This window comes from Carcharodon carcharias, chromosome 3 (assembly GCF_017639515.1).
Source record: "Carcharodon carcharias isolate sCarCar2 chromosome 3, sCarCar2.pri, whole genome shotgun sequence".
Lineage (NCBI taxonomy): Eukaryota > Metazoa > Chordata > Chondrichthyes > Lamniformes > Lamnidae > Carcharodon > Carcharodon carcharias.
Genome location: NC_054469.1, coordinates 55,765,233 through 55,790,485, shown reverse-complemented (window position 1 = coordinate 55,790,485; position 25,253 = coordinate 55,765,233). Strand labels below are relative to the sequence as shown.

General features: G+C 46.1%; 1 protein-coding gene across 1 annotated transcript in view; it reads left to right on the top strand.

Annotated features, from left to right (window-relative positions):
* Positions 1–25,253, top strand: part of myo3a (myosin IIIA) — a 611,422-nt gene that overhangs the window by 517,400 nt on the left and 68,769 nt on the right. The window contains exons 35-37 of the mRNA XM_041183939.1: positions 5,638–5,678; positions 22,712–22,855; positions 23,855–23,960. Coding sequence (XP_041039873.1) covers positions 5,638–5,678; positions 22,712–22,855; positions 23,855–23,960 — 291 coding nt within the window. The remainder of the gene's footprint in view (positions 1–5,637; positions 5,679–22,711; positions 22,856–23,854; positions 23,961–25,253) is intronic.

Here is a 25,253-nt window from a genome sequence, read left to right as displayed (position 1 = left end):
AGGACACTGAATAAATTTAAGGAGGAGGTAGACAGATTTTTAATTAGTAATGGGTTGAAAGGTTATGGGGAAAGGGCGAGAAGTTGGAGTTGAGGCCAAAATGAGATCAGCCATGATCGTAATGAATGGCAGGGCAGGCTCAAGGGGCTGAACTGCCAATTCCTGCTCCTAGTTCTTATGTTCTTATGTTAATCGGCCCTACTCTTCCTTTTACTAACCTTTTACTATTTATATGCCTATTGAAGACTTTGGGATTCCCCTTTATGTTGGCTGCCAGTCTTTTCTCATAATCCCTCTTCACTTCTCTAATATGCTTTTTCACCTCCCCTCTGAACCTTCTGTATTCCTCTTGGTTCTCAATTGTATTTTCTACCTGACACCTGTCATAAGCGCACTTTGTCTTCTTTATCTTAACTTCAATCTCCTTTTTCATCCAGGGAGCTCTGGATTTGTTTGCCCTACCTTTCCCTTTCAATGGAATATGCCTTGACTGTACCCGAACCAATTCTTTTTTGAAGGTGGCCCACTGTTCAGCTACAGTTTTTCCTGCCAATCTTTCATTACAGTCTATATGGCCAGCTCTATTCTTGCCCCATTGAGGTCGATTCTTGTCCAATTAATTATTGTTTCCCTGGATTGTCTATCTTTTTTTATCATCATCCTAAAACATACAGTACAATGATTACTATCTCCTAAATGTTCCCCCACTGACACTTGATCTACTTGGTCTGCCTCATTTCCAAAAACCAGGTCCAACAGTGCATCTTTTCTTGATGGATTGGACACATGCTGCTGTAGAAAATTCTCCTGAACACAATCTAGGAACTTTTGCCCCTCTCCGCCCTTTATGTTACCACTGTCCTAGTCTACATTCAGGTAACTAAAGTCCCTCATTACAACTACTCTATAATGCCTTCATCTCTCTGCAATTTCCCTGCAGATTTGTTCTTCTATGTTCTTCTTACTATTTGGCAGTAAATAGACTACACCGAGCAATGTAATTGCACCTTTTTTGTTCTGCACGTCACACTTATCAAGATGTGTTCTGCACCGGCGTGTTTTTCTGGTGCACAGGGGAATGATTCCAGCGGGTGGGTCCTATAATGATACGCAGATGTATTACAATGAGGTCCCCCATGTCCAATGTGACCTGCCATTGACGGGCAGAGTGGATGATCACAAACTGGTTTCACGACATCATGAAACCGATTTTTGGTCTTCTCGCCACATTGTCAGCTGTTAAACCAAACAAGCCTGACGCCAGCAGGCATGGAAAATCCCATCCCATGTGTTTATACTCCCCATCAAATCTTTGACATGTCTGCTTGCTTTTTCCACATTTTTACCAAGTCAACATTACCGATGCCAAGTGGCAGATCTGCAACTTCAACCTGTTGAAGAACTCCCCATCAACTGAGTGCTGGTATATATTTAATCAATGGAGAACATCCCAGGAATAGACAAATCACAATTACCTGCTAGCTTGTTGTGAAATGCCGATCCCATCCAAGGAGCCTCTTTGGAATGCAGGTGGTCCCTTTTGTAATGAACAGCATTGAAGTAGTTTGGTCCAGAAAGGTAACAATATTTTACCTTTACTAAACTGGTATTTTTGAGTTGGGTGCTGGTGCTCTCAATGGAAAGCTTCCTTCTCAAATGCCCTTACTTATATTCTTAGATACTGAAAGTTCTTAGATAGTTTATAACAAGGAGATTTTCCTGGGTCTGAGCCCAGCCACATTGGATCACTGCTGAAAACAGCAGAAAATTAATAAGACTAGAATGCACATCTCTGAAGGAACCCACCCAAGTGAATAGAGGAAAATTTTGCAAGTTCCCCAACAGACATGCATTTTGACATGCTCGATCCCATGATAATGGTTGCTCCCAGGCATCCAGCAGTGAACGCAGAGTCAGAAATAACTTCTCTTATAACTTACACAGTGGAATTCATCAGACTGAATAGATTAGTATAGATAAAATGACAGACTTAGGAATGCTAATGTTTCATTTTTGTTGGTGGAATTGTAAACGTGTTCTTTCTACGGTCTGTTACAATTTCAGAATTAATATCAGGGGACATTTCCCTACTAACATGACAACAGACCAAGGCAGAAACAAACTGGGACTTGGCAATAGGTTTGACCTTTTTCATAACAATTTTATGGAAATTATACAGACTTGGTAGAACTGTAAATTAAACAAGGGAGGATGAACTGTGTAAAGGTTTGCTTTATTTTAATCTAATTACCAATACTTGTATATATCAGAGAACAAAACATGATTAGGTTCCATGGGGTAGATTTTTGACATGTCACCTGAATATTATGGATTGAGAACTGGTTAACAGACAGAAAACAGAGAGTAGGAATAAATGGGTAATTTTCAGGTTGGCACACTGTGGCTAGCGGGGTACCACAAGGATCAGTGCTTGGGCCCCAGCTATTCACAATCTATGACAATGATTTGGATGTGGGGATTAAATGTAATATTCTAAGTTAGAGGATGACACAAAACTAGGTGGAAGTGTGAGTTATGAGGAGGATGTAAAGATGCCTGAAGGGGATTGGAGAGGCTAAGTGAGTGGGCAAAAATTGGCAGATGGAATACAATGTGGAGAAAAGTGACGTTATCCACTTTGGTAGGAAAAACAGGTATACAAAGTATTCCTTAAATGGTGAGAGGCTGGGAAGTGTTGGACTTCATAGGGACTTGAGTGTCCTTGTTCATGAGTCACTGAAAGCTAACATTCAAGTACAGCAAGCAATATTGTGTGCAGTTTTGATCTTTTTACCTAAGGAAAGATATACTTGCCATAGAGGGAGTGCAACGAACGTTCACCAAACTAATCTCTGGGATGGAGGGATTGTCTTATGCGGAAAGATTAAATAGACTAGGCGTTTATTCTCTGGAGTTTAGAAGAATGACAGGTGATCTCATTCAAACATACAAAATTCTCGACAGGGTAGATGCAGTAAGGATGTTTCTCTTATATAAAGGCAAAATACTGCGGATGCTGGAAATCTGAAACAAAAACAAAAAGTGTTGGAAAAACTCAACAGGTCTGACAGCATTTCTGGAGAGAAAGACAGTTAATATTTCGTATGACTCTTCTTCAGAACTGGATGTTTCTCTTGGCTGGGGAGCATGGGGGGTGAGTGTGGTCTATAACCAAGGGACACAGTCTTAGAATAAAGGGCAAGCCAGTTAGGATGGATATGAGGAGGAATTTCTTCACCCACAGAGTGGTGAATCTTTGGAATTCTCTGCCCCAGAGGGCTGTGGATACTCAAGTCGTTGAGAATGTTCAAAACTGAGATTGATAGATTTCTGCATATTAAAAACATCAAGAAGTACAGGGACTGTGCAGGAAAATGGTGTTGATGTAGAAGATCAGACATGATCTCATTTAATAGTGGACAGGCTGGAAGGGCTGAATGGCCTACTCCTGCTCCTATTCCTTATGTTCTTTTGTTCATATTATAAAGAATGCATCGCCTGGGTTATGTGCCAAAAGGAAGATCTTTCAGGGAGGACCTCATACAACTATTGGGAAACACTCCCCACCCCGCAAACTGCACCTAGCATCCCTTGGCAGGGAAAGCAGCAAGGTTCTGTGATCAAAGCAAAAACAGAATATTCTAGGTCAAGCAACTTCTGTAGAGAAACAGAGGAGTGCAGATCTGGGTGCATTCCTGGCTTGGCATGGCAAACTCAACCTTTAAAAATGGCCTCCCACAGGTGGGATTTTCATTCGGGGGATGCAGGCTGAAACAGGAGTCAGGACAGGTGTCCCTGAAATGAATTGCAGGCTGCCAGGCATGGAGATGGGCTGGGTGCAAGGCCAATGTGTTTAAATAAATTTTAAAATATCATAATAAAACAAAAAACATTGCTTCAGACCTCACCAACTCCCCCCAACGCACATATGCCCAATCCATGCCAACCTATGCCCCCACCCACCCCAATGCCCCCATAACCCCTATGCCAACTCAATGCCAACCCATGCCCCCACCATCCTTTGCCCTCATCCCCTCCAGATTGGACAGTCCTTTGACAGCTTTGACATTTCCTGGATAGATTTGACAGGTGGACAGCCCTTTAACATTTTCTTGACAGCTGGACTGTTCCTGCAAAGCTGTTCATCTGCTGGACAGTTGAACAGTTCCTGGGCAGTTGGACATCTCATGGGCAGCTGGAAGTTCCTGAACAGCTGGTCATCTCATGGACAGCTGGACATCTCCTACAAAGCTGGACAGTTCCCTGGCAGTTAGGTATCTATTTTTATAGCTTGACTTGATAGTTCCAATGATTTTGTGCATAAAAAGTGCATAATCATGTTCACTTTTAACCATCTCAAAGAGTGCCTTAGCTCTCCCAGAAGGTGTCTTATCAGTCCAAAAGGTGTCCTGGAACCCTATCCAAAGGGGTACCTTACCTCTCCAAAGGGGTACCCTGACCGTCCATAAAAGCCCATCAAGTTCAGACCTCCTCTTACCTGTTCTAATCTGCACACTCCAGATTCTACACTCTTGTTCTTCCAAAATCCCACTTCACTGGAGGAAACTGGCAATTTAAATGGCCAACGGCCTCCGTGAATCGTGCACGTGCGAACCCAGGCCTGACTCCAGTCCTACCCCTACAAAGATGGGAAATGCCAGATTCGGGGATGGGACTTAGAAATTTCAGTCACTTCTGGGGTTTTCACCATGACGAGGAGGCTTTCAGTCATGGCAAACATCCGGGCCAGAATTAGCGGACTTCATTTTCCCTTAGGGCTTCTGAATCTCACTGTGGGTCTCAAATGGGGGTCAGAAAACCACACTGTGTGGGAAACTATCAGTCAGTATGATTTTCCCTGGAGAAGCCACTTAATGGCCAGAGGGCAAGCTTGCCATCCAGTTAAGGTCGGCATCTAGGCTCCCGAAGCTGGAGAGCCAATCAGAGGCCTTCCAGTTTGGGAGCAGCCGCAGGATGCTGTGGTAAGTGCAGGAAAGATTGTTTCAAAATGGAGGTGCCCTCTCTCCATATTTTTCAAAATTTAAGTAAAAAATGGCCTTTTCAGTCAGACCACCATTGAAAGGGATGTGGTGGGGAGTGGGGACTCCTATATAGGGTATCCTGCAGTTACTGCTGCAACCAAGCAGACAGGGTGGGTGACTTAGCCTGCCACTGGGAGGCTGCCTCCACGCAGTTGAATGGGACCTGCTGCCTGTGGGAACCTGGAGGCCAATTGGAAAATCCTATTCAGCCTCCTAAAGTTGGCCTTAAGTGACCATTAACAAAGTTAAGCAGCCACCCACCACATGCAGGTCGAGAGACCTTCTGCCCCACCCCCATTCCAGGTCTAGGGCGGATGGAGCGGGGGAACAGGCACGCAGGGCAGCAGCACTATTTTTAGCCATTTCCGACCAAAGCTGGGGCTCAAGCTGCAGCCCAACCTTTCAGGCTAACGACCTTGCCTCAGAACTGGAAGAAATTCTTTAACAGGTGCGTGAGCCTCCTTACTATTTTTCTTGCTTCACTCCACTAAGGCAATGTTTAACACTTGAGAAGTAAAGAAAAAAACTAGACCTCTATATGTCCACAGAGCTGCAATATTTCTGTAAATGATTCTTAATGTTTCTTTTTTAACAGAGGTCTGTGCAGGATGGGAAGCGAAGACCTCGGAAAGACAGGTATCCTCACCGTATTCTTACAGTCTTAGAGCACAAGACATTTAAACCTGTTTGAATACTGATTGTCATATGGAAGATTTCCTGTAGTAAACTGTGAACTTGTTATTTATACATGTATTCAGAAATTTGGTAGAAGTAGCAAATGGAAAAAAAATCTTTCCCCCAGGTCATCAAAAGATATCCTTTCTAACATGGAACATCAGTTTATCACCAAAATGATATGGTTAACAAGAATACATTTTCTTAAAGCATTCCTGTAATTCTTCAGAAATGGTAGGTTTCTGAACTGCGCAATGTTGTTCGAAATAAGCTGAGAAGAGGGCTATGTTTCCCATTCAGGAAGGAGAGAATCCTGGGATGAGAACCCATCCAGGATTTCCCAGCACCTTTTCTTGTGGCCAGCTAAGTGCAAGACCTACAAAGGCCAGAGAGCAGCACAGGGGAAACAGCCAAATTAAGAGGATTTTATTTTATGGAAAATTCAGTTTTGTTCAATGAGTCCGGTGAGTTTAGTGAGTTCATGGAACTAATGATGATGGTTCCTAAAGATACAACATGAAACTCTTCCAAAATCTTAATTTGGACATGAAATTTCATCTTGGTAAAAACAATTAGATTCTGGAAGATTTTTACTGTATCTTTAGAAATACATATTTAACAAACTTCATATTTTGCAGTGATGCGTAATGATTTCCAAAATTTAAAAAATAAACCCAGCCTTGAAAATTTTCCAACCTGCTCCACAAAGTAAGAATGATTGATTCTAACTATTATTCTGACGTTTCATATTACATGTGGTTGTGCAGCTAATTAACTAATTAATGTAAAGTATTAAATAGTGTTGCAAACGTTGCATCTTGACAATAGATTCAGGGAAATAATTCAAGGAAAAGAACGCCAGCTACCAAGCAGAAAACTAAATCAAAGAGTTTACTCTCCCACCTGAATACATTCCTGGATTTTAGTTGGTAAATGCTTTAAGTATTAGACCTAGAAATTCGGCAACCTCCATTTTTAGGTGCTTCACCCTCATACAGCTCGTACACAAATGTGGAGGCCTGAGGAGCCCGAAATCTCATTTTGGACCTCATCATGTGGAAGGCACAGCAGTAGGATCCCACACAGGTTTGTGCACCCATGTTTAGGTAAGTCATTGGGTAATATTGCGGGGACCTGGAAGAGCAACGGCTAGGCCTTGGAGTGTAACCAGGGTAGAGCTAAGAGGTGGGTAACGAACATAACAGGATCTGCATTGTTGCTGCTAGGCCTCAGAGCGCAAACAGGATGGTAGGAGGTGGTCAGGGAATCACAGCCATGGGGAGATTTGGGGGATGGCTGGAACTCGGAATCGGGGTGAAGTCAGAGATCTCAGGATCAGGTGTATGGGTGATTAATTTGAGCACTGACCTTTTTCTCATTCCCTGCTGCTTAGCACTGGTTTTCTTGGAGTCAACCAGCATTGGTGCTGGTTGTCTCAGGCACAAGCAAAAGTTGTAAAAGGGAGTAGATGCTGGTGCATATGTTAAAAATCAAATGTCTGGTTCTGACATGGGTAAAAAACACTTCAGTTTGGTCTTTACCAAAATGGCATCTGATGAGGTCTGTACCCGAATTGTACCCATATGATGTAACGCCATTTTGGACACAAAATGTCACCAGCAATTACAAAGACTTGGGTGCTATGAAACCAAATTGTGCACCTTTACTGTGTAGTAATGCATGTTTACACAGAAGGAATCCCTTTGTAATTTCATTTGATCAATACAATCTTCAAGGCTGAACCTTTGCTGTGCTTATGCTCTAGTTGTTGTTTATAATTTTATTATTAGCATTTTCCTCACCATTGTGTGTTGACTCTTAGCAGAAGTTTATTGGGATTTAATTTTGTTGCTTCATATATTTTCTTGCCAATTTTCTTCCCAAATTTCAGCCAGTTGAACCAGTAAACAATAAAGCCATATGGAATAGGGAAGTCGTAGCAACAACCCCATTGGCTGGATTTTATGGACACTGCAGTCCCCTCCCCCACTCAGCTAAAAGGTTAGGGAGAGCCCACCTACAACCCTGATGGCTGCCCCGCTGAAAGCAGCATTAATTCCTTTAAAATGAGCCTTCAGCTCCATCTCGGTGGAAAGTCTTGCCTTAGAGAACTGCTGGCCAATCAGAAGACCAGCAGCTCTGTTGTCCTAGCAATGCCACCAGGAGCAGCGGCTGTTGCAGGAACTAAAGGCAGTCCCACCACACCCAGGAGCCCACCTAGGTCTGGTATCAGGGGCCTTGCTGAGGCCTGCCAATCTGTCCCAGCGATGGGGTTGACAGAGTGGGGAGGGATTCAAACCGGAAGGGTTACAGGGGTGGATGATATGGGGGGTGGGGGGTGGGGGAGAATGACCTTGGGGTTATTGGAAGCACCAATGGGCCCAGTGGGCCTGAAATGGAGATACCCTGCTTTCCCAAAACCAGCCTACTCCACCAAGGCTGCTGGACTTCCAACATGGCATGGATCACCCGCTACTAGCAGTGGTAGGACGAGGTGCTTAAGTGGCCATTAATCAGACACTTAAGGGCCTCATTAAGCACGGGGGCAGGCAGGCTGTCTGATGCCTCCCCCGTCCCCATTCCCTATAAAATTCCATATAGGTTGGGGGCGGGTGATTAGGCAGCGGAAAGGCCATGATTTTACATGGTCCCCCCCACCACCCCGCCAACCTTCAATCCAACTGGCAGGGAAGCATAAAATCCAGCCCCCTGCTTATGATGATTTGAGTGAGCTCAGCCAAGGTGACAGTCAAAAGTTACAATTAGTGTCAGCACACCTAGCTTCGAAAGGGGAAAACAGGTGCATGTTCCTACCCCTGATCATAATCCAGTGAATCCAAATGCAACTATATCTATGGATTTCAGGTGGATACATAAGCAGGTGTGGTAGTGATGTCTCCAAATGTCAAATTGCTGCAGCCACTCAGGGCTGGATTTTCATTTTGGATATGTGAATTGGGGGTTGAGAGATTTCCTAACAGGCAGTGGCCGCCAATGCTATTTTTATGGCAGGGAGTTGGGGATGGGCAGGAATGAGGCCTGCCACCAAATATGTAGGCAAATTAAAAGGCCAACATTGTTTTGCTGAGACAATAGCCAAGTTCTGGGGATGAGTCTGAGGCCCCCTTCCCTCAACTCCTTATGTCCCAACACCTTCCTGCCCATACTGCCCATACACCCCCATGTACCACCATCATGCCCCCCCCCCCCCCATATCCCCCCTCACACACTCCATGCCCCCTCCATCCAGTATTCACTACAGGCAGAGCTCAAAAGCCCTATAATAATATTGAGAAGTCTTTGAGAAGTTCATAAATCTGTCAAAGTAAACAACATTACTTGGGAGACACTTAAAAACTAGAATCCTCTTAGTAGCTTATAAATCTTTCAAAGTCAAAAAAAATACACGAATATTACTTAAAAGAACATACATGCTCTTAATAACTTATAAATCTAAAATAAGAAAGCTCACATTTCACATGACAGCTGTGTCAGAAGCCCCTGCCATCTGTAGTTTTGGAAGTCAGCCAAGCACTCAGAATGAGATTCCATTGGACAACTGTTTCAACAGATACTCCTGCGCTGAACTTATTAAAGCATTCCAAGTTAGCCAGATGTTCAGCCATCTGTCAAAGCTTTCGAATAGCCAAACAATGCCTGAGTTGAACTAAAAGGGAAGAAAATCAAAGCTCTGGGCACATTTCACACCATCAAACTTGGATTTCACTATTGTACAATGCAGAATAGCACTTTATCAAGTGGCTAATGTACTCTAATGCATCTGAAGACTTTTCCACTTTCACAATGCTGTCATTGCCTTGACAGCTTCCCAGATGTCAAAAGTGACAACCTGGCAAACACATTATTTAATGGTCACTTACTTTTTCAAAGCAAATCCCTATCATCACTCATTGTATTATAAACATATATAGCTTATGATACAGCATTTCGATATGACATGCAAAATTGGCAACACATTTGAGTTTCCTTTCATGTGGTTCCTCACTCTAAATCCCCATGGTTCATGACACATCTGGGCCAGTGTGAAGCTTGTCATTTTCCAAAACTGACCCGAATCCATCAAAACTGCAGAAGGCCTGAAAGGCCCACTTATACCATTGTTCTGGCAATGTTGGGACATCAGCATGTGGGCTCCCAACCCATCTGCTTATCCCACAGTGCAGAAAATTGTCAGCACCAGGAATGGGGATGGGAATTTAAAAAAATTCATTCACAGGATGTGGGCGACGCTGGCTAGGCCTACATTTATTTCCCATCCCTAATTACCCTGGAGAAGGTGGTGATGAGCTGCCTTCTTGAACTGCTGCAGTCCACGTGGTATAGGTACACCCAGAGTGCTGTTAGAGAGGAAGTTCCAGGATTTTGACCGAGCAGCAGTGAAGGAATGTGGATATAGTTCCAAGTCAGGATGGCGTGTGGCTTAGAGGGGAATTTGCAGATGGTGGTGTTCCCATGCATCTGCTGCCATTGTCCTTTGAGGTGGTAGAGGTCACTGGTCTGGAAGGTTTTGTTGAAGAAGCCTTGGTGAGTTCCTGCAGTGCATCTTCTAGATGGTACACACTGCTGCCCCTGTGCGTTGGGGGGTGGAGGGAGGGAATGTTTATGGATAGGGTGCCAATCAAATGGGCTGCTTTGCCCTGGATAGTATCGAGCTTAGTACTGTTGGAGCAGCACTCATCCCGGCAAGTGGAGAATATTTCATCACACTCCTGACCTGTGCCTTGTAGATGGTGGACAGGATTTGGGGAGTCAGGAAGTGAGTAACTAGCCACAGAATTCCCAGCCTCTGACCTGCTCTTGTAGCCACAGTATTTATGTGGCTGGTCCAGTTCAGGTTCTGGTCAATGGTAACCCTAGGATGTTGATAGTGGGAGATTCAGTGATGGTAATGCCATTGAATGTCATGGGGAGATGGTTACATTCTCATGTTGGAGATGGTCATTATCTGACGCAAATGTTACTTGCCCCTTATCAGACTAAGCCTGAAAGTTGTCCATGTCTTGCTGCACTTGGACATGGACTGCTTCAGTACCTGAGGAGTCGCAGATGGTGCTGAACATTGTGCAATCATCAGTGAACATCCCCACTTCTGACCTTATGATGGAAGGAAGATCATCGATGAAGCAGCTGAAGATGGTTGGGCCTAGGACACTACCCTGAAGAACTCCTGCAGTGATGTCCCAGGACTGAGATGGTTGAACACCAACAACCATCTTCCTTTGGGTTATGTATGACTCCAACCCTGATTCCCATTGACTCTAGTTTTGTTAGGGCTCCTTGATGCTACACTTAGTCAAATGCTTCCTTGATGCCAAGGGTTGTCACTCTCACCTCACCTCTTGAGTTTAGCTCTTTTGTTCATGGTTGGATCACGGCCTTAATGAGGTTTTTAGCTGAGTAGCCCTGGTGGAACCCAAACTTAGGGTCAGTGAGTAGGTTATTGCTGTGTAAGTGCCACTTGGTAGCACTGTTGGTGGTCTCTTCCATCGCTTTGTTGCTGGTAGAGAGTAGACCGATAGGGTGGTAATTGGCAGGGTTGGATTAGTTCTGGTTTTTGTGGACAGGACATACCTGGGCAATTTTCCACATTGCCAGGTAGATTTCTGTGTTGTAACTGTACTGGAACAGCTTGGCTAGGGGAGCAGCAGTTCTGGAGCATAAGTCTTCAGTACTATTGCCAGAATGTTGTCAGGCCCTTTGCAGTATCCAGTGCCTTCAGCATTTGCAGCCCCCACACCATTTTTAAAGCCTACCTGACGCACTTCGTTCCTGCATTGATACAGGAAAATCCTCACTCTCTAGATACCCACGTGAAGAATAGCCCCTTAGAAGTGCTGTTGAGGTCAGACTGTGAGCATAGAACTATAGGGCGGAATTGTCCCATGCCCCCATTGGCAGAGCAATGGTGGGCAGAGGGGGAAAATTTGGCGGGTGGCCCAAAAATCAGTTTCACATCGGCCTGAATTGGCAGCATGATATACCAATACTGTCCACCATGCTGGATTGCGATTCCCACTGGAGGCCAGCGTAAAACCGAGTTGCATCCTGCTAATAGGATGCAAATGAAGGCCTAATTAGAATCTTCCCCCCAAGCCCAATTATCCGTGACACTAGCAGGAAAACATGAACATGACTGGACCAACGTGGCGTGTAAAAGTCAGGATTTACCTTAAGGGCCTTGGTCAGCTTGTGGACATCCGAAGACAAGGCCTCCAACTGCTGGACTCTGGAGTGCACTGGGTAGGTAGAGCTTCATCCATGTGGCTCCTCCGCAAAGTAGCTTCCAGAAGATGGGAGTTCTCCACGCAGCAACCTCGCTCATGCTTCGAAAATTCTTCAGGGACTTTGCCATGGGATCGGATCCTTGAGCTGTGGGGAAGGCAGGAGGAGGTACTGTTGGGCGGCAATGGAGTGTTGGGAGGAGTGGAGTTAAAGATGGTTAGGAGGACTGCAGATGTGGTGGGGGTGTAGGGGCCTAGGTGAGGGTGATATTGGCTGGGGATGTGGAAAAGGGTTTTACAGGGGTGTAATCAGACAGTACAGGGAACAGATCAGGAGTTTGGGTAAGGGCCACATTGGTTATCTGGCAGGGTGTGGGATAATGTTCAAATGTGTGATGGGTGGTAATGTCCAGGTGTGTGAACGGAGGGGGAGGAATGTCCAAGTGAAGGGGCTCATAGGGAGGGGTTGGTGGAGTCAACCACTAACTCCTGGGGAGAGAACTCAGGGTGGGCATGGTAGGTGGGAATGGTCAAGGCCCCGGGGGGTGGGGGGGCAGAGGGAACCGGTTGGGTAGGAGAATGAGGGTGTGACAGTGTTTCGTGAAGGGGTGGTGCATTGCTTATGGGGACTCGGAGGCGGTGGGAAGAAGGAAGTCGGACAGGTCAATGTGCACAGGGGTGGGACTTTTGGGAGGGATCAATGGTGATGAGGGAAAGGGTGTGGGTGACTGGGGGAGGGGAAACGATGCCAGAGCAAAGAAAAAAGCTAGCATGCCAGTCAAATTGAAAATAAGCAGAGTCACATGTTGGATGAGCCAAAATGCTGCATGGGAATTGGGACAGTGGGTGGGCAAGTCATCTCAACTGAACAACTGAAAGGGAATGCCAGTGGGCAGTAGTGACTATGCTAGGGACCTGGGGTATATGTTTGATGGATGAAGGCTCAGTGTGCACAGGAGGCTGCTTGCACATGGCTCGGAAAGGACCTGGCACATAGCTTTCTCCCTGCAGACTCCCTCAGGGGATCGGCTATGTGCTGGAGAGTGCTGGGGAGTTAGGGGGGCTGCTGTCCATGATGCCTTAAGAACCACGCTGAAAAAAGACATTCGACATTATAGCAGTTAAGGTGATTATATTTACAGAGCTTAGAATTATGACAATGAATTACACCCATGAAAACAGTTGTGATTACTATTTTTTTTATTTTTTGTGACTGACTACTTCTACTAGGTATTTCCCTGACATCCACAGAAGGGGTGGAGGCAGCCTGCTGACCTTTTGGCCCTGTTGCCTTTCATGATTTTGGCAGCTGCCCTCTGAAGAGCTGAGGCCTGGAGGGCCCCGTCTTCCTTTGGCTGTCCTCCTTTGGGCCAGCTGCTCTCTCTTTGCTTACAGAGAATGAGGCTGAAGGGGTCACAGGCGAAGAGAATTCGGAAGGTCCAGACAACCTCTGAGATCCCCAAGTAGATGACCCAGGATATCCAGCTGCCAAGCCTTCTTCCTTAGGATGCCTGAAGGCCCCAGCTTGACTTATTGAGGGGAAGGGGTACCCTGAGGGAGGTCAAGGTGGCCCATCTCCTCGTTTGCCAATTGCAACAGCTCCCCCATGACTACTGCAGTGGAGTGCAGGTCTGTAAGCATCTCTGGCAGGATCTGCTGGACTAGAATCTCCATGGAGTCCACCAGCCTTCCCATGGAGACCTTGATTCCCACAGAGGTTGGCACCACTTCAATCAGACAGCAGGCAGATGGACTCCTCCGACCCACATGCCACCTTATTAAGGGCCTCCAACACCTTTGCCTGATGTTCCCCTGCCTCTTGCTGACTCTCCACCATCAGTTGGAAGGCCTATTCCAGAGCCCATCATCAGGCTCGGATCTCACAGATGCCTCTCCCCCAGCAGTCCTCCGAGTGCTGAAGATCTTGGCTGACCATGCCTCCACAAGGACATGTGTCCACAGCAGGAGGTGACCAGCAGAGTGTGAGACCCTTGATACACTTGAGCTCATACTCACCAAATTGTGTGTGTCCCTGGGTTGTTGGAGGGTGCATGTGTCTGCTGTGATGTCTCTACAGGTGCAAATCTCTCCCCTTTCCCTTTCTCCTGGATCCCCTCTGGGCTAGAGCTTCTGCTGAGGCCTGACAGGGAGTTCTCATCCTCAGGACTTGGCCTATCCCTGGTGGCACCTGTAAGTGAAGGAGGAGAGAACAAGTGACATCATGAGCTGCCTCTAACATGGCATACTTGGCCCTCAGGTTTCTAAACCATGAATGAACCGTTATTGGGTGGACTGGCAAGTCCAAGCACCCCATTGCCAACTGCCCAGTCCCACTCTACACCTGCCAGCTGAGCTGTCCTCTCCTCAAACTCTGTGAGAGACCTCAGATGTGGATACCCCCCTTCCCAACTTGTCCCTGTTCCCTATAGTTGTGCCTCGCCTCCTCCTGCTCAAAGTCACCAGAAAAGATGTTTGGGAGGAACTGTATGTTGCATCCATTTGTACAATATATTTTGATGTTCAGTTTGCATTCTTCCACTCTTAGCCCACTGTTGTGTGCCATGGCATTACTGCGCTTCCAGTTGTCCAGAAGGGTGATGGGCCAGCTCCCTTCAGGGCACTGAGCCCATCCACCTGCAAGGAGAAGACTCAGACAGGGCATCTGATTTGCAGAGGTTGCTACTGCCCTCTGCACCTAAGCCCACTACCCCCACCACCCCCCCAACCTTTCCATTCAGTGATCTCTGTATGTGGAAGGGTAAAGGAGATACGGTAGTCATCCCATAGGAAAATGGATGCTACACAGTGAGGCTGTGATGCATGGCTATATGTTGCCACTGAGACCATGTACTCAGGCATATTGGTCCCCTCGTGGTTGGTGCGAGCAACTGAAGCTTTACTTACCCCGGCGGATCAAATGAAGTTGTTCATTCTTTTCTGGTATTGTATTGCTGACCTCATCTGTACAGCCTGGGCACTGATGGCATCGGCCACCTGCACCCATACAGGGTTTCTTTCGCTGCCCAGTCTCCTCCTCCTCCCATCAGCCAGGTACAGTATATCCCTCCGGACCTAGACATGGCCCAGGAGGATGAGAAATAAGGCGTCACTAAACTTAGGCCCTGGACCTTCACCTCCCTTTCCAGACATCTCTGTAGTTTACATTGACAACAAGGATGTCCAGGCACTTTTTAACAATGGCGTCTGATATGATGGCGGGCGCCATCCTGCCTGTCCCACTACGCAAGACGTCGGGAAACCCCCAGCTGCATAATTAATGAAGCCGGGGCCAGAAGATACTACGGGATTTCCTATCAGCCTCTGCAGTGGGAACCGCTCCCCATCCCAACCCCCCGCGGGACTTAGTCCTGGATGGGAGAATTCCACCCATACTATTGGAATGAACCATGACTGTCAGTAGAGGAGCGGAGGAACGTAGAAAATTTCAATTTTAATTGCTGGATTCCTATAAACCTATTTTAAGGGGAATAATTCCAAAGAACATGTCTGTTGATATCTCATGGGGCAGGATTTTCCCTTCGTCGGGCGAGCACGGCGGGTGCGCCTGGGAGCAGCTGCGGAATGGAACATTGCCCGTGATCAGGCCCCGGCCACGATTTCATGCTGGCGGGCTAATTAAGGCCCGCCCAGCATGAAACGCTTCTCTGCACTGGCCGGGAAGGGCCTAGGGGGGATGGGGGCCTGTTGGCCGCTGGGTCCAATGGCGACCCAGTGGTTGGTTTAAAAGCGGCCCAGGCAGCCCATGGAAGGCTGCCGTGGCGGACATTCCCTGACCTGACACTATGGACCCGAGTGCAGCTGGACACGGCAGGCAGGAGGGCAGGTCAGGTGGGCACTTGGTCTCCACTTCTCTGATGAGTGCCTCGCTGTCCTCCTGGAGGAGATGGCTGCCAGGAGGGTATACCCTTGTCCTCATGATCGGAGGAGGAGGCCACTGCATCTCACCAAGAGGGCATGGGAAGAGGTGGCAGCACTGGTCAGCTGCCGTGACGTGGTGCAGCGCTCCTGGGTGCAGTGCCAGAAGTGCTTCAAATGATCTGCTGCGCTCAGGAAGACTGAGTACCATGTTGACATGGGTCAGTGTGCAGATGTGTTAAGGTCTGGCTGTCTCCCTGTAGACCTCAGGGGTGCTAGAGTCTAAGTGCCAACTGTCAAACACACCGGAGTTGACCAAGGGGGTGAGCCCTGGCTGCTTGGACTGAGTGCCTTGCAGCTCGAAGGCCATGACTTGGATGTGCCCTCAGCTGGGGTTGGCCAGGCTGCAATGGCGCTGCAGGTACAGAGTGGACTAATCACTACTCCTTTGTTGTTTCAGGAGAAGACGGCCCACAACAATATAGAAAGGTCGCAGGCTGGCTGAGGCCCCACTAGCCTCCTAACCCTCTCAAGGTATGAGCAAGACGCCCTAGAGCTCAAGAGCCGGCACGAGCCACATGCAACTGGGCATGGAGAGGCAGGGGTGCCAGACGAAGATAAGAGCACAGTGCACAGAAGTGAGAATTTCAGCTTGTGCAGCCATTCTAGCATAGTCTTTTTATTGATGTGAGCCTCGAACCTGGAGTCCCCATTGATCATTGGAAGATGAGGGCACCATGATGCAGATCTGTGTTGTCTCACCAGGGTACCTGACGTGCACAGTGACAGTGTGATGAATTTAACAAATGACATGTCCTTCTTCTCCCTTTTATGTTTGCCAGCAGGTGTTCGATCTCCGGACCCCGAAGGGCCACCCCGACACTGGAAGACCAACGGGTGTCATTTGCACCTGCGTCACACCTGCTCTCTGAAGCAGGCACCAGCTTAGATACCAGCACCTCGGTGGGCATTAGAGCGGCGGCTAGTATCTCGGTGCACATTGATAATGGCACTTCATAATTGCTTGAGGTGAAGGCGGAGGCAGAGAGTGCTCAAGGCGCCGGCAGTCAGAGGACGGCTGGGGACCAGGACAATGCTCAGTTGAAGGCTGATTTTGAGCCTCTGGAGTCGTCCATTTGGCAGCAGATGCTGGATGTCCAGCGAGATGTGCAGGAGAATCTGGGGGAGATCCATGAGGGTGTGCGTGCTATGGTCTCCATGATGGAGGAGTCCATGTGGAGTGTGAGCACTGCATTGACTGTCATGGCCAAGCGTACTTACTCCTCTATTGAGAGAGTGGCAGCTCTCATGGAGAGGCAGCTCCAGGGACAAGTGAGTGGTTCCTGGGGTTGCGCTTGGATCTGCAAGCTCGCACACAGGCACTGACCTCAGGTGGTCAGTGTCAGTGTGGGAGATGGATGAGGCACCCAGTATCCCAGCTAGATGCCCGTCCATCAATGATCTACAGGGAGGTCCTGAGCAACCTCACGTTGGTGTATGACCTGCTTGTCGTCTTTGCGGGCTTCTCTCAGGGCGCTCTGGATGACAGCAACAGCTCCTCCGCCCCTCTGCCAGTAACCATGGCTTCTGATGATGTTACGGCGACTGGGGAGATGCCAGCCATAGCACTGGCCGCTCTCTCCCAGGCGGATCCAGCACAGGCTCCACTGGCCAGAGAATGACTGCTGATGTCATTAAAGCCAACAAGGCAGCGGAGTCAGCAGGCTGTCTCCAATGCCAGTGGCAGCAAGAGGGAGAGCGCCTAGACATAGTACTCACAAACGTAAGTTAAAGGCACCACGAGCATAAGAGGGGCAGGTCACAGGTGATTTTATATTCATTTTTGTTTACTTTATGTATTCTGGTCTGATGTTGAATACCAGAAACATTTCTGTTAAGACTATTGAACTGTCAGAATGACATAAATTGTGCTTTTGTCATCATGGCCTGAATATGCTTCACATTTTTATTTCATTGGTGGGGTAACACCAGTATGTAACTCTGGACGTAGGTGTCTTTGAACTTTATTGCACGGGCACTGAGTGTTCTTTGGGTTCAAATGAAAGGGCCCTTTCAGACCTCTGAGATGGAGGTGGCAGCCCTGGCATGTGGTTGAAGCTGATCTTTGGTGGTCTAGCTGAAGGAGCGTTGGATCAAGGGCTGCCTGGCATCCCTGCCTCCCTGCAGTTTACCGAGGTCTGGCTCCACACCCTCAGCATTCTCCTAACTGTGCTCCTCTTTGGACTCACTACTGGGCTCATCATCCGTGACCTGTGGAGCAACATCAAGATCCTCTTCCTCTAGGGGGTCCCCCTTGCCAGTGCCAGATTATGAAGAGTGCAGCACGCAGCCACGGTCAGTGACACCCGCCCTGGGGAGTATTCGTGCTCACCCTGGAAAGTCCAAAATTCGGAAGCACATCTTGAGAAGACCTATGGTCCTCGCTTCCACCGCCCTTGTGGAGGCATGACTCGTAGTGCTTCTCTGCCTTTGTTCTTGGGTGGTGGGGAGGCACCATAAGCCACCTCTTCAACAGATAGCCCTTGTCACCCAGCAGCTATCCATCCAGTCAGGATGGAGCACTGAAGAGCCTCAGCACCTAGCAGTGTCTTAGGATTACGTGTCATGGGAGCTGCCAAGGTACCTTGTACAGACTTGCAGAATCTGCATCCTGTGGTCACATACTATCTGCATCCCTTCCTGTTGACGAATGTACCCGGCTGACCCACTGGTGCCTTCATGGCTACGTTTGCGCACTCAATTGCTCCCTGGATGTAGGGGAACACAGCTATCACTGCAAAGCCTCTGGCTCGCTCATCCTGGCTGGCCTTGTCCTTACGATAAAGAGTAAAGGTCAGTACCCACCTAAACAGAGCTTCTGTCACCAGCTTGACAGCTGTGGACAGCTGATTTGGAGAGTCCACACAGATCCCTCACTGAACCTTGGAAAGAGCTGAGAGCAAAGAAGTTGAGGGCCACTATGATCTTCAGAGCCACTGGCAGGGGTGTCCACCCACACAGTCGGAGCTGATCTCAGTTCTGATCCTCTGACAAATGGAGGTCACTGTATTCGTTGAGAGGCGGCGCCTCCTTCAGCAATGCACTTCAGACATGTTGAGGTAGCTGCATTGCCGCCTGTAATCCCTGGAAGCAGGATAGTGGCTCTGCGGCTCCTTCCACCTTGGACCACCTACTGGCCCTGCGCCCCCAATGCCTGCGTTTCTCCTCCCATAGTTCCCTCCCCTGGTAGCTGCATAGGAACACATCGCCTCCTCTCTCTTCTGCCCCTCTCTTCCTCCTCAGAGGAGGTGCCTCCAGCGGAGACCACAATCCCCCTCACCAGGGTAAGGGAAGGCTGTCTGATACCTGGAAGGATCCACATGGCCTGAATCCTCTGGGGGCCCGGCAGATAGCAATGGGCCCTGAAGTAAAGCCTGGAAATGCTCAGAATGAAGCCCCAAGCAGAGATGATGCTGCCAAGCACCAATAAGCAACCAGGTGCAAACTATATCCAAAACTCCTCACTATTCACACTGGCATTGCTGCTGACCCTTTTCATCCTGCCCTTGGACGAGGCTTGTGTAAATGTCGGCTGGCCGCCTGCCTGTTTAGCCCATGTGAGGAGCAGAAAATTGCCCAGGCAGCAAGAGATCACAGTCAATTGGACTGTTAAGGGCCTTAAGTGGCTGCTTCATTAATGCTGGGTGCCGCTTCGGCACCAGCGCACGCTTGCCGAGTGAAATATTGCATGAGTGCGCGATGACATCGGGACGCTCACCCAACGTCATCGCACACTATTTTAGCACATTCCCATAAGCGGAAAGAAAAATTCTGCCCATGAATTCTCAACAATGTGCTGAGCATTCAGAAATTGTCAAATTACTAAAGAGCCCAAAAGATTAATGGTGACAGATGAATAATGTCAGTTCAAATGCACAAAACGTTCCTTTTAATGAATGCTTCATTGAAAATTGAGTGCTCGTAGGCTGTTTGATTTTTTTTTTAAATAACTTTTTTTCTTTGCATCCATCAAATTCAACAACACTGACTATCTCAGGTACCCAAGGCCGGATTTTGGCTGAGGAGGCAGGATTTGGGAGGTGGGTTTGTTTCCAGGTCAGAAACCTGCTCCTGACAGGAAGCACCCAACGCTGCTGATATTGGTGGAGGCAAAGGTGGAGGGGTAGGGAGTGGTGGCCAAGTAGTGATGGGGTGGGGGGAAATAGAGGCAGGGCACCAGGGAAGTGGGCCATGTTCTTGCCCAACTCTGTGCATGATTTTTTAAAAATGAAAGCATCTGAACCTTCAAATAGGTCAGGGTGGATGGAGAGGTGGAACCTCAGATAGGGTAGGGAAACATCTGTGTTACTAAAATTTTTTTGCTGTGGGATAGATTTCCTTCAAACCTTGCACTTTTTCTCAATCAAATAAAACATTCTCAATGCAGCAAACCTTGTTCCTGACAGATAGAAGCTGTTCAACTTTACACTGCTCCCAAAGGCCCTGTATAAATTTTGTGACCTTAGAAGACAGGTTCTTAAGGAATTGCTCACTTACCTAAATGCATCCAATTAACAGTGCAGGCTACTCCATTTTCCTGCCCTTCCCCCCCTGCTTTATTCCCAGCCTAGCAAAAATTGGCAAGGTCCAAAACTGCGGTGGAACATCATGATGTACATGTTGGTGCCATTTTATTTGGTCATCCATCTTTGTGCCAACCCAATTCAGCATGTGAAAATCCAGCCCCTCAGAAGGGCACTAACATGAAATTTTTCTGTTTGCCACATTAGTAACTGTGTGCTTTCTGATGAGGAAGTTAAATGAGTGATATTGGGATGAAATTCAACTTCATCAGGGAAATAAAGTGGTCGATATAAAAACAGAAAATGCTGGAAATACTCAATTAGCGGGAGAGAGCAACAGAGGGCTAAATCTTTGTCTCCTGAAGCTGAGCAAACCCACATCGGTAGGACAAATGGGAGGTGTTCGGGGCCGTATTATAAACTTGTCCTCCAATTCCTGCCATCTGCCATTTTTGCCAGGTTGGAAAACATGACAGCCATGATCCAATGCTCACTTATATAGGGATGGCTATCTAACTGCCTACTGTAAATTCAAGTTTCCCTGTCTTTGCTGTTTGCATGGAGGCATGTGTGTTTCTGGAAGCACATGTGTTCCTGGAGGCAAGTGTGCTCCTGAAGGCTGTGGAAGCCACACCAGGTAAGTAAGTTCAAAAACCTTGGGGGAAATCTACTGTGGAGCCTGGAACCCTTTGACAGGAAGTTTAAAAGCTCTTGCCAGCTTCAGCTGTCAAAATATAATGGATTATGATGGTTTAAGGCCTATTAAGGCCTTTAATCAATTAATTGTTTGGAATTTTTTGCAGCCTGTCCAACCATTCGGTTGGCCGACGGGCAAAAAGGCCAAGCGGCCTTTGCTTTTTTGGTGGATGAGGTTTCGGCTAGTGATTTTAAAAAAAAAACTTCTTGCAGTTGTATTTTACATATTCCTGCTCATGTAACAGAGTCACATAGAGGGACATGTTGTCATTATTTTAAAATTCTTTATTTATTTTGATAAAATTCTTCAGCTCCCTAAGACAGCTCTGTGCCCCAGGGAGCTTTTACTGCGCACAGCCCACGCCCACCCTAGCAGCGCTATGTGCTGCAGCGCACGTTTCACAACAGCTTGCCGTTAATTGGCCAGCCAGCATGAAATCCATGTCAGGGCCCAATCATGGGCAGCAGTTGACTTTGCGGCCATTCACGAGCCCGTCCAACGAGGGCAAAATTCTGCCCCAGGACAGTGATGTCCGGAAATGGCCAGACTTACAGTTTCTGAACTAAAGACAAAAGGGTCATGACCTATGGGTTCTGATGGAAGGCGATGGCCTGAAACATTAACTCTGTTTCTCTCTCTAAGGATGCTGCCATACCTGCTGTGTATTTACAGCATTCTGTTTTTATTTTAGACTTCTAGTATCTGTAGTATTTTGCTTTTGAATAAAATAAGTAATATTTAATTAGTCATCCTTCACACATCCGCCTTCAGTGGGGAAGTAAGACAGGTGGTTTTGGATTCATCATCATTATAGACAGCACCATCAGCAGGAAATTAACGGCAAGGTTTTACATTGGCCATCCACTATGTACCCACAGCCCACAGTATTTCATTTCCATTGACTTCAAACTGTTGGAGTTTTCTATTTTTTTTTCATGGGATGTGGGTGTTACTGGTGACACCAGCATTTGTTGCCCATCCCTAATTGCCCTTGAACTGAGTGGCTTGCTAGGCCATTTCGGAGGGCAGTTAAGAGACAACCACATTGCTGTGGGTCAGTCACATGTAGGCCAGACCAGGTAAGGATGGCAGATTTCCTTCCCTAAAGGGCATTAGTAAACCAGATGGATTTTTACAACAACTGATGATAGTTGTCATGGTAACCATTACTGCGAATGGCTTCATATTCCTGATTTATTAATTGAATTTAAATTCCACCAGCTGCCTTAGATGGATTTGAACCCATGTGTCCAGAGCATTAGTCTGGGCTCCTGGGTAACTAGACCAGCACCATTACCACTACACCACCATCTTCCCCAAAATCTATAGCAAATAGCTGATTCATGGCTATTTCTGACCCCTCCAAAGTTGATTTCACCCCATGGACATTTCACATTTGTGATTCATGTGATTAGCCCTGGGTAAAATCCTAAACTATTAGTTAATTTGTACAGGCCCAGTTTTAATTGTGTGCTTCACTTACTCAAATATGTCCACTACTATTGTCCTGGAAAGTTACAAGATGCAAGGAATGAGTGAACCAAATTAAATCAGGTGATATAATTACAGATAATATACTCATTATTTTCTCTGTAGCCAAGTAAAGTTGCTGGATGCAGATGATCGTTACTACAGACAAATTACACCCAGTGATTCACTCTCTGAGGATAATCACGCTGAAGCAACAGAGAGAATGCCATCTGCAGAACTCAGATCTACAACACCCAACAGTTCCAACAGGTAGATCTCCAGACTAGTGAAATTTCTCACAAGTTATAAAAATATAAAATCCATTTTAAATGGCCATTAATGAGAAAGCAAGACTCATGTCAACATCACCTATTTTAACACATTCTTCTCCAGGCCTCAAATCCATGGGACTCTTTGTTTCCCTCAGTCTCACCTGACTCCTACAATCTACTAGCTTTTAAAATCCAAATTCAAGAGCTTATTTTAACTTAGTCCATCCAGTGGAAACAGGGCAATGGTAGAGTTAAAATCGCTTTGTACCGCTTACTGTCCAGTTACTCCTCCATCCCGATGCCTACTCCTGGGTGTTCCAGACATATGCCTGAAGCAGGCAGAAGCCTCATTAATGTATGCAAATTGAAGTCATATGACAAACACAGGACCACAATGTAATTTAGAGGGACAACTGGGTGGTGGAAGAGGAAGCCCCAAAAACATAAGTAAAATAATTATTTTTATGGGCCCAGAAAGGAGCTGTTCCAAACTTTGGAAGAATAAGTGCACCTACAGGCTCCCCCCGCCTCTGCTATCAGCTTCTCCTTCCCACTCAGCACCCACACCATTTCCGGTCTTTATTGCCTGCCCACTGAGTTAGCCTCTAGGCCTCCCCAAAGTCAACAAGCTGCAACGAGATTCCTGCTCAGGATGTGCACTTCACTGTTGGCATAGTAATGAATAAAAGCCCTTAAGATGGACTGAGCCGTACACCAGCAGGAATGATGGGGCATTCTGCTCATTGCCTGCCTGTTCGTTGCTTGAAGTTAAAATCTACCCCCATTGCTGTCAATTAACTAATGCTTCTTCATTTATTTTGGATAAGTGAACTTGTCTGAATAGAACAGAATTCTGTTTTGCTAAGAAATGATTATTATGAACCTCATTAACTCAAACATAAAAAAGATTATAATTATCAAGTTATCAATAGGTAGAAAACTCTGTTGAATGGTTTCATTGTGAAGTTTTACTTCTGTGTGATTTTAATTCAACCAGAAATGTAGATTTTAAAACAATTGACAACTTTGATCATATTTGCATACATCTGAGTGGCAAGAATCCTTTACATGATGTAGCATTAACTTTGGCTGATATATTTTATGTGAGTATAATAGATTTATTTGAATTTATAGACTTGTTAGAACTATTTTTGCTGTGACAATATCAGTTGTGTAATTGGTGCCTAACAGTTTGAAATATTGAAAGGATATTCTGGCCAGTTTTGTGAAGATCTTACAGACCCAGACCATGTTCAAGTTACTTTTGGTTACATCAGTTGACTGCAAATTATCTCGCTAAATCATTTATCTATCAAGACGCGTTCTGAGACAGTGACACCCCATGCTCTTCTTCAAAATGAGTGATTGGGAGCAACCTGCAATACCTTAAATTATACAAAATTGTGGTAGGGTCCCAGAATATTCTTACTTTTTTTTAGAATGTTTCCTGTTATTACTTTCTTAAAGATATATTCCTGAACCAAACCAAATTCACTGAAGGTAATTTTAACTTTTATCATTGGGTGAGGTGGAAAACGGACTGCTGATTTGCTATCACCTTTTTTCACCAGACCATGAAGGTTAAAATTACCTCCATTGTATTTTTCTTTCCTATTCTCTTTTTCACCATTATAGTTTCACTTATATTAGCTTGGAAGTTTCTGTTGCCAATACTAGTGGGCACACACATAGCATATTCTTATGCTATTTTAACATAGACATTATCCCATTTACTTAGCCTAAAAGAGTTAAGGACTTATTAAAATAGCAGGTTAAGGAATACATTAATAGCACACTCATTATTTGTCCACTAACATTGTTAACTGTCATTTCTAGGTTCTGATGCCTCCAATTTATCTTTGTAATAGTAGGTAGAAAAATAAGCTGTAACTTTCCATTTGTTTTCTGAGTGTATGTTTTGTATATTTTGATTTAGGAAAATAATAAAATGGCTTAATTCCTCTCATAAAAGAACATGTAGTCCACAATATTCCCTTTAGTTATCAGTAAATTGTACCCTGAAAATCTGTACATATTTTGTACTGTCTATGGTATCCTGATAATGTGTACATTTTCTATATTAGAGTATTTTCTCCATGGATAAAATGGGAATTGTAGAAAACCCAATCTATTTTATCATCAGGAAAATGACACGTTATTCTATCCATTAGAAAAGCATGTTTTGAAAGAAAATTGAGGACTTCCATTAAGGTTATCTTGATGTCAATTATAAAATGTTGATTACCACATCTACACAACTCTACACAGAAAGGGTCCATTACAGCATGAGATCTCCCTGCAAACATTTTATACAAGTGTAACTGAGCATGTGGCTAGATAAATGATGAGCTCAGACTCTTATCTGTCATGGGGTTTTCATTGGCCCTGCAGGTATA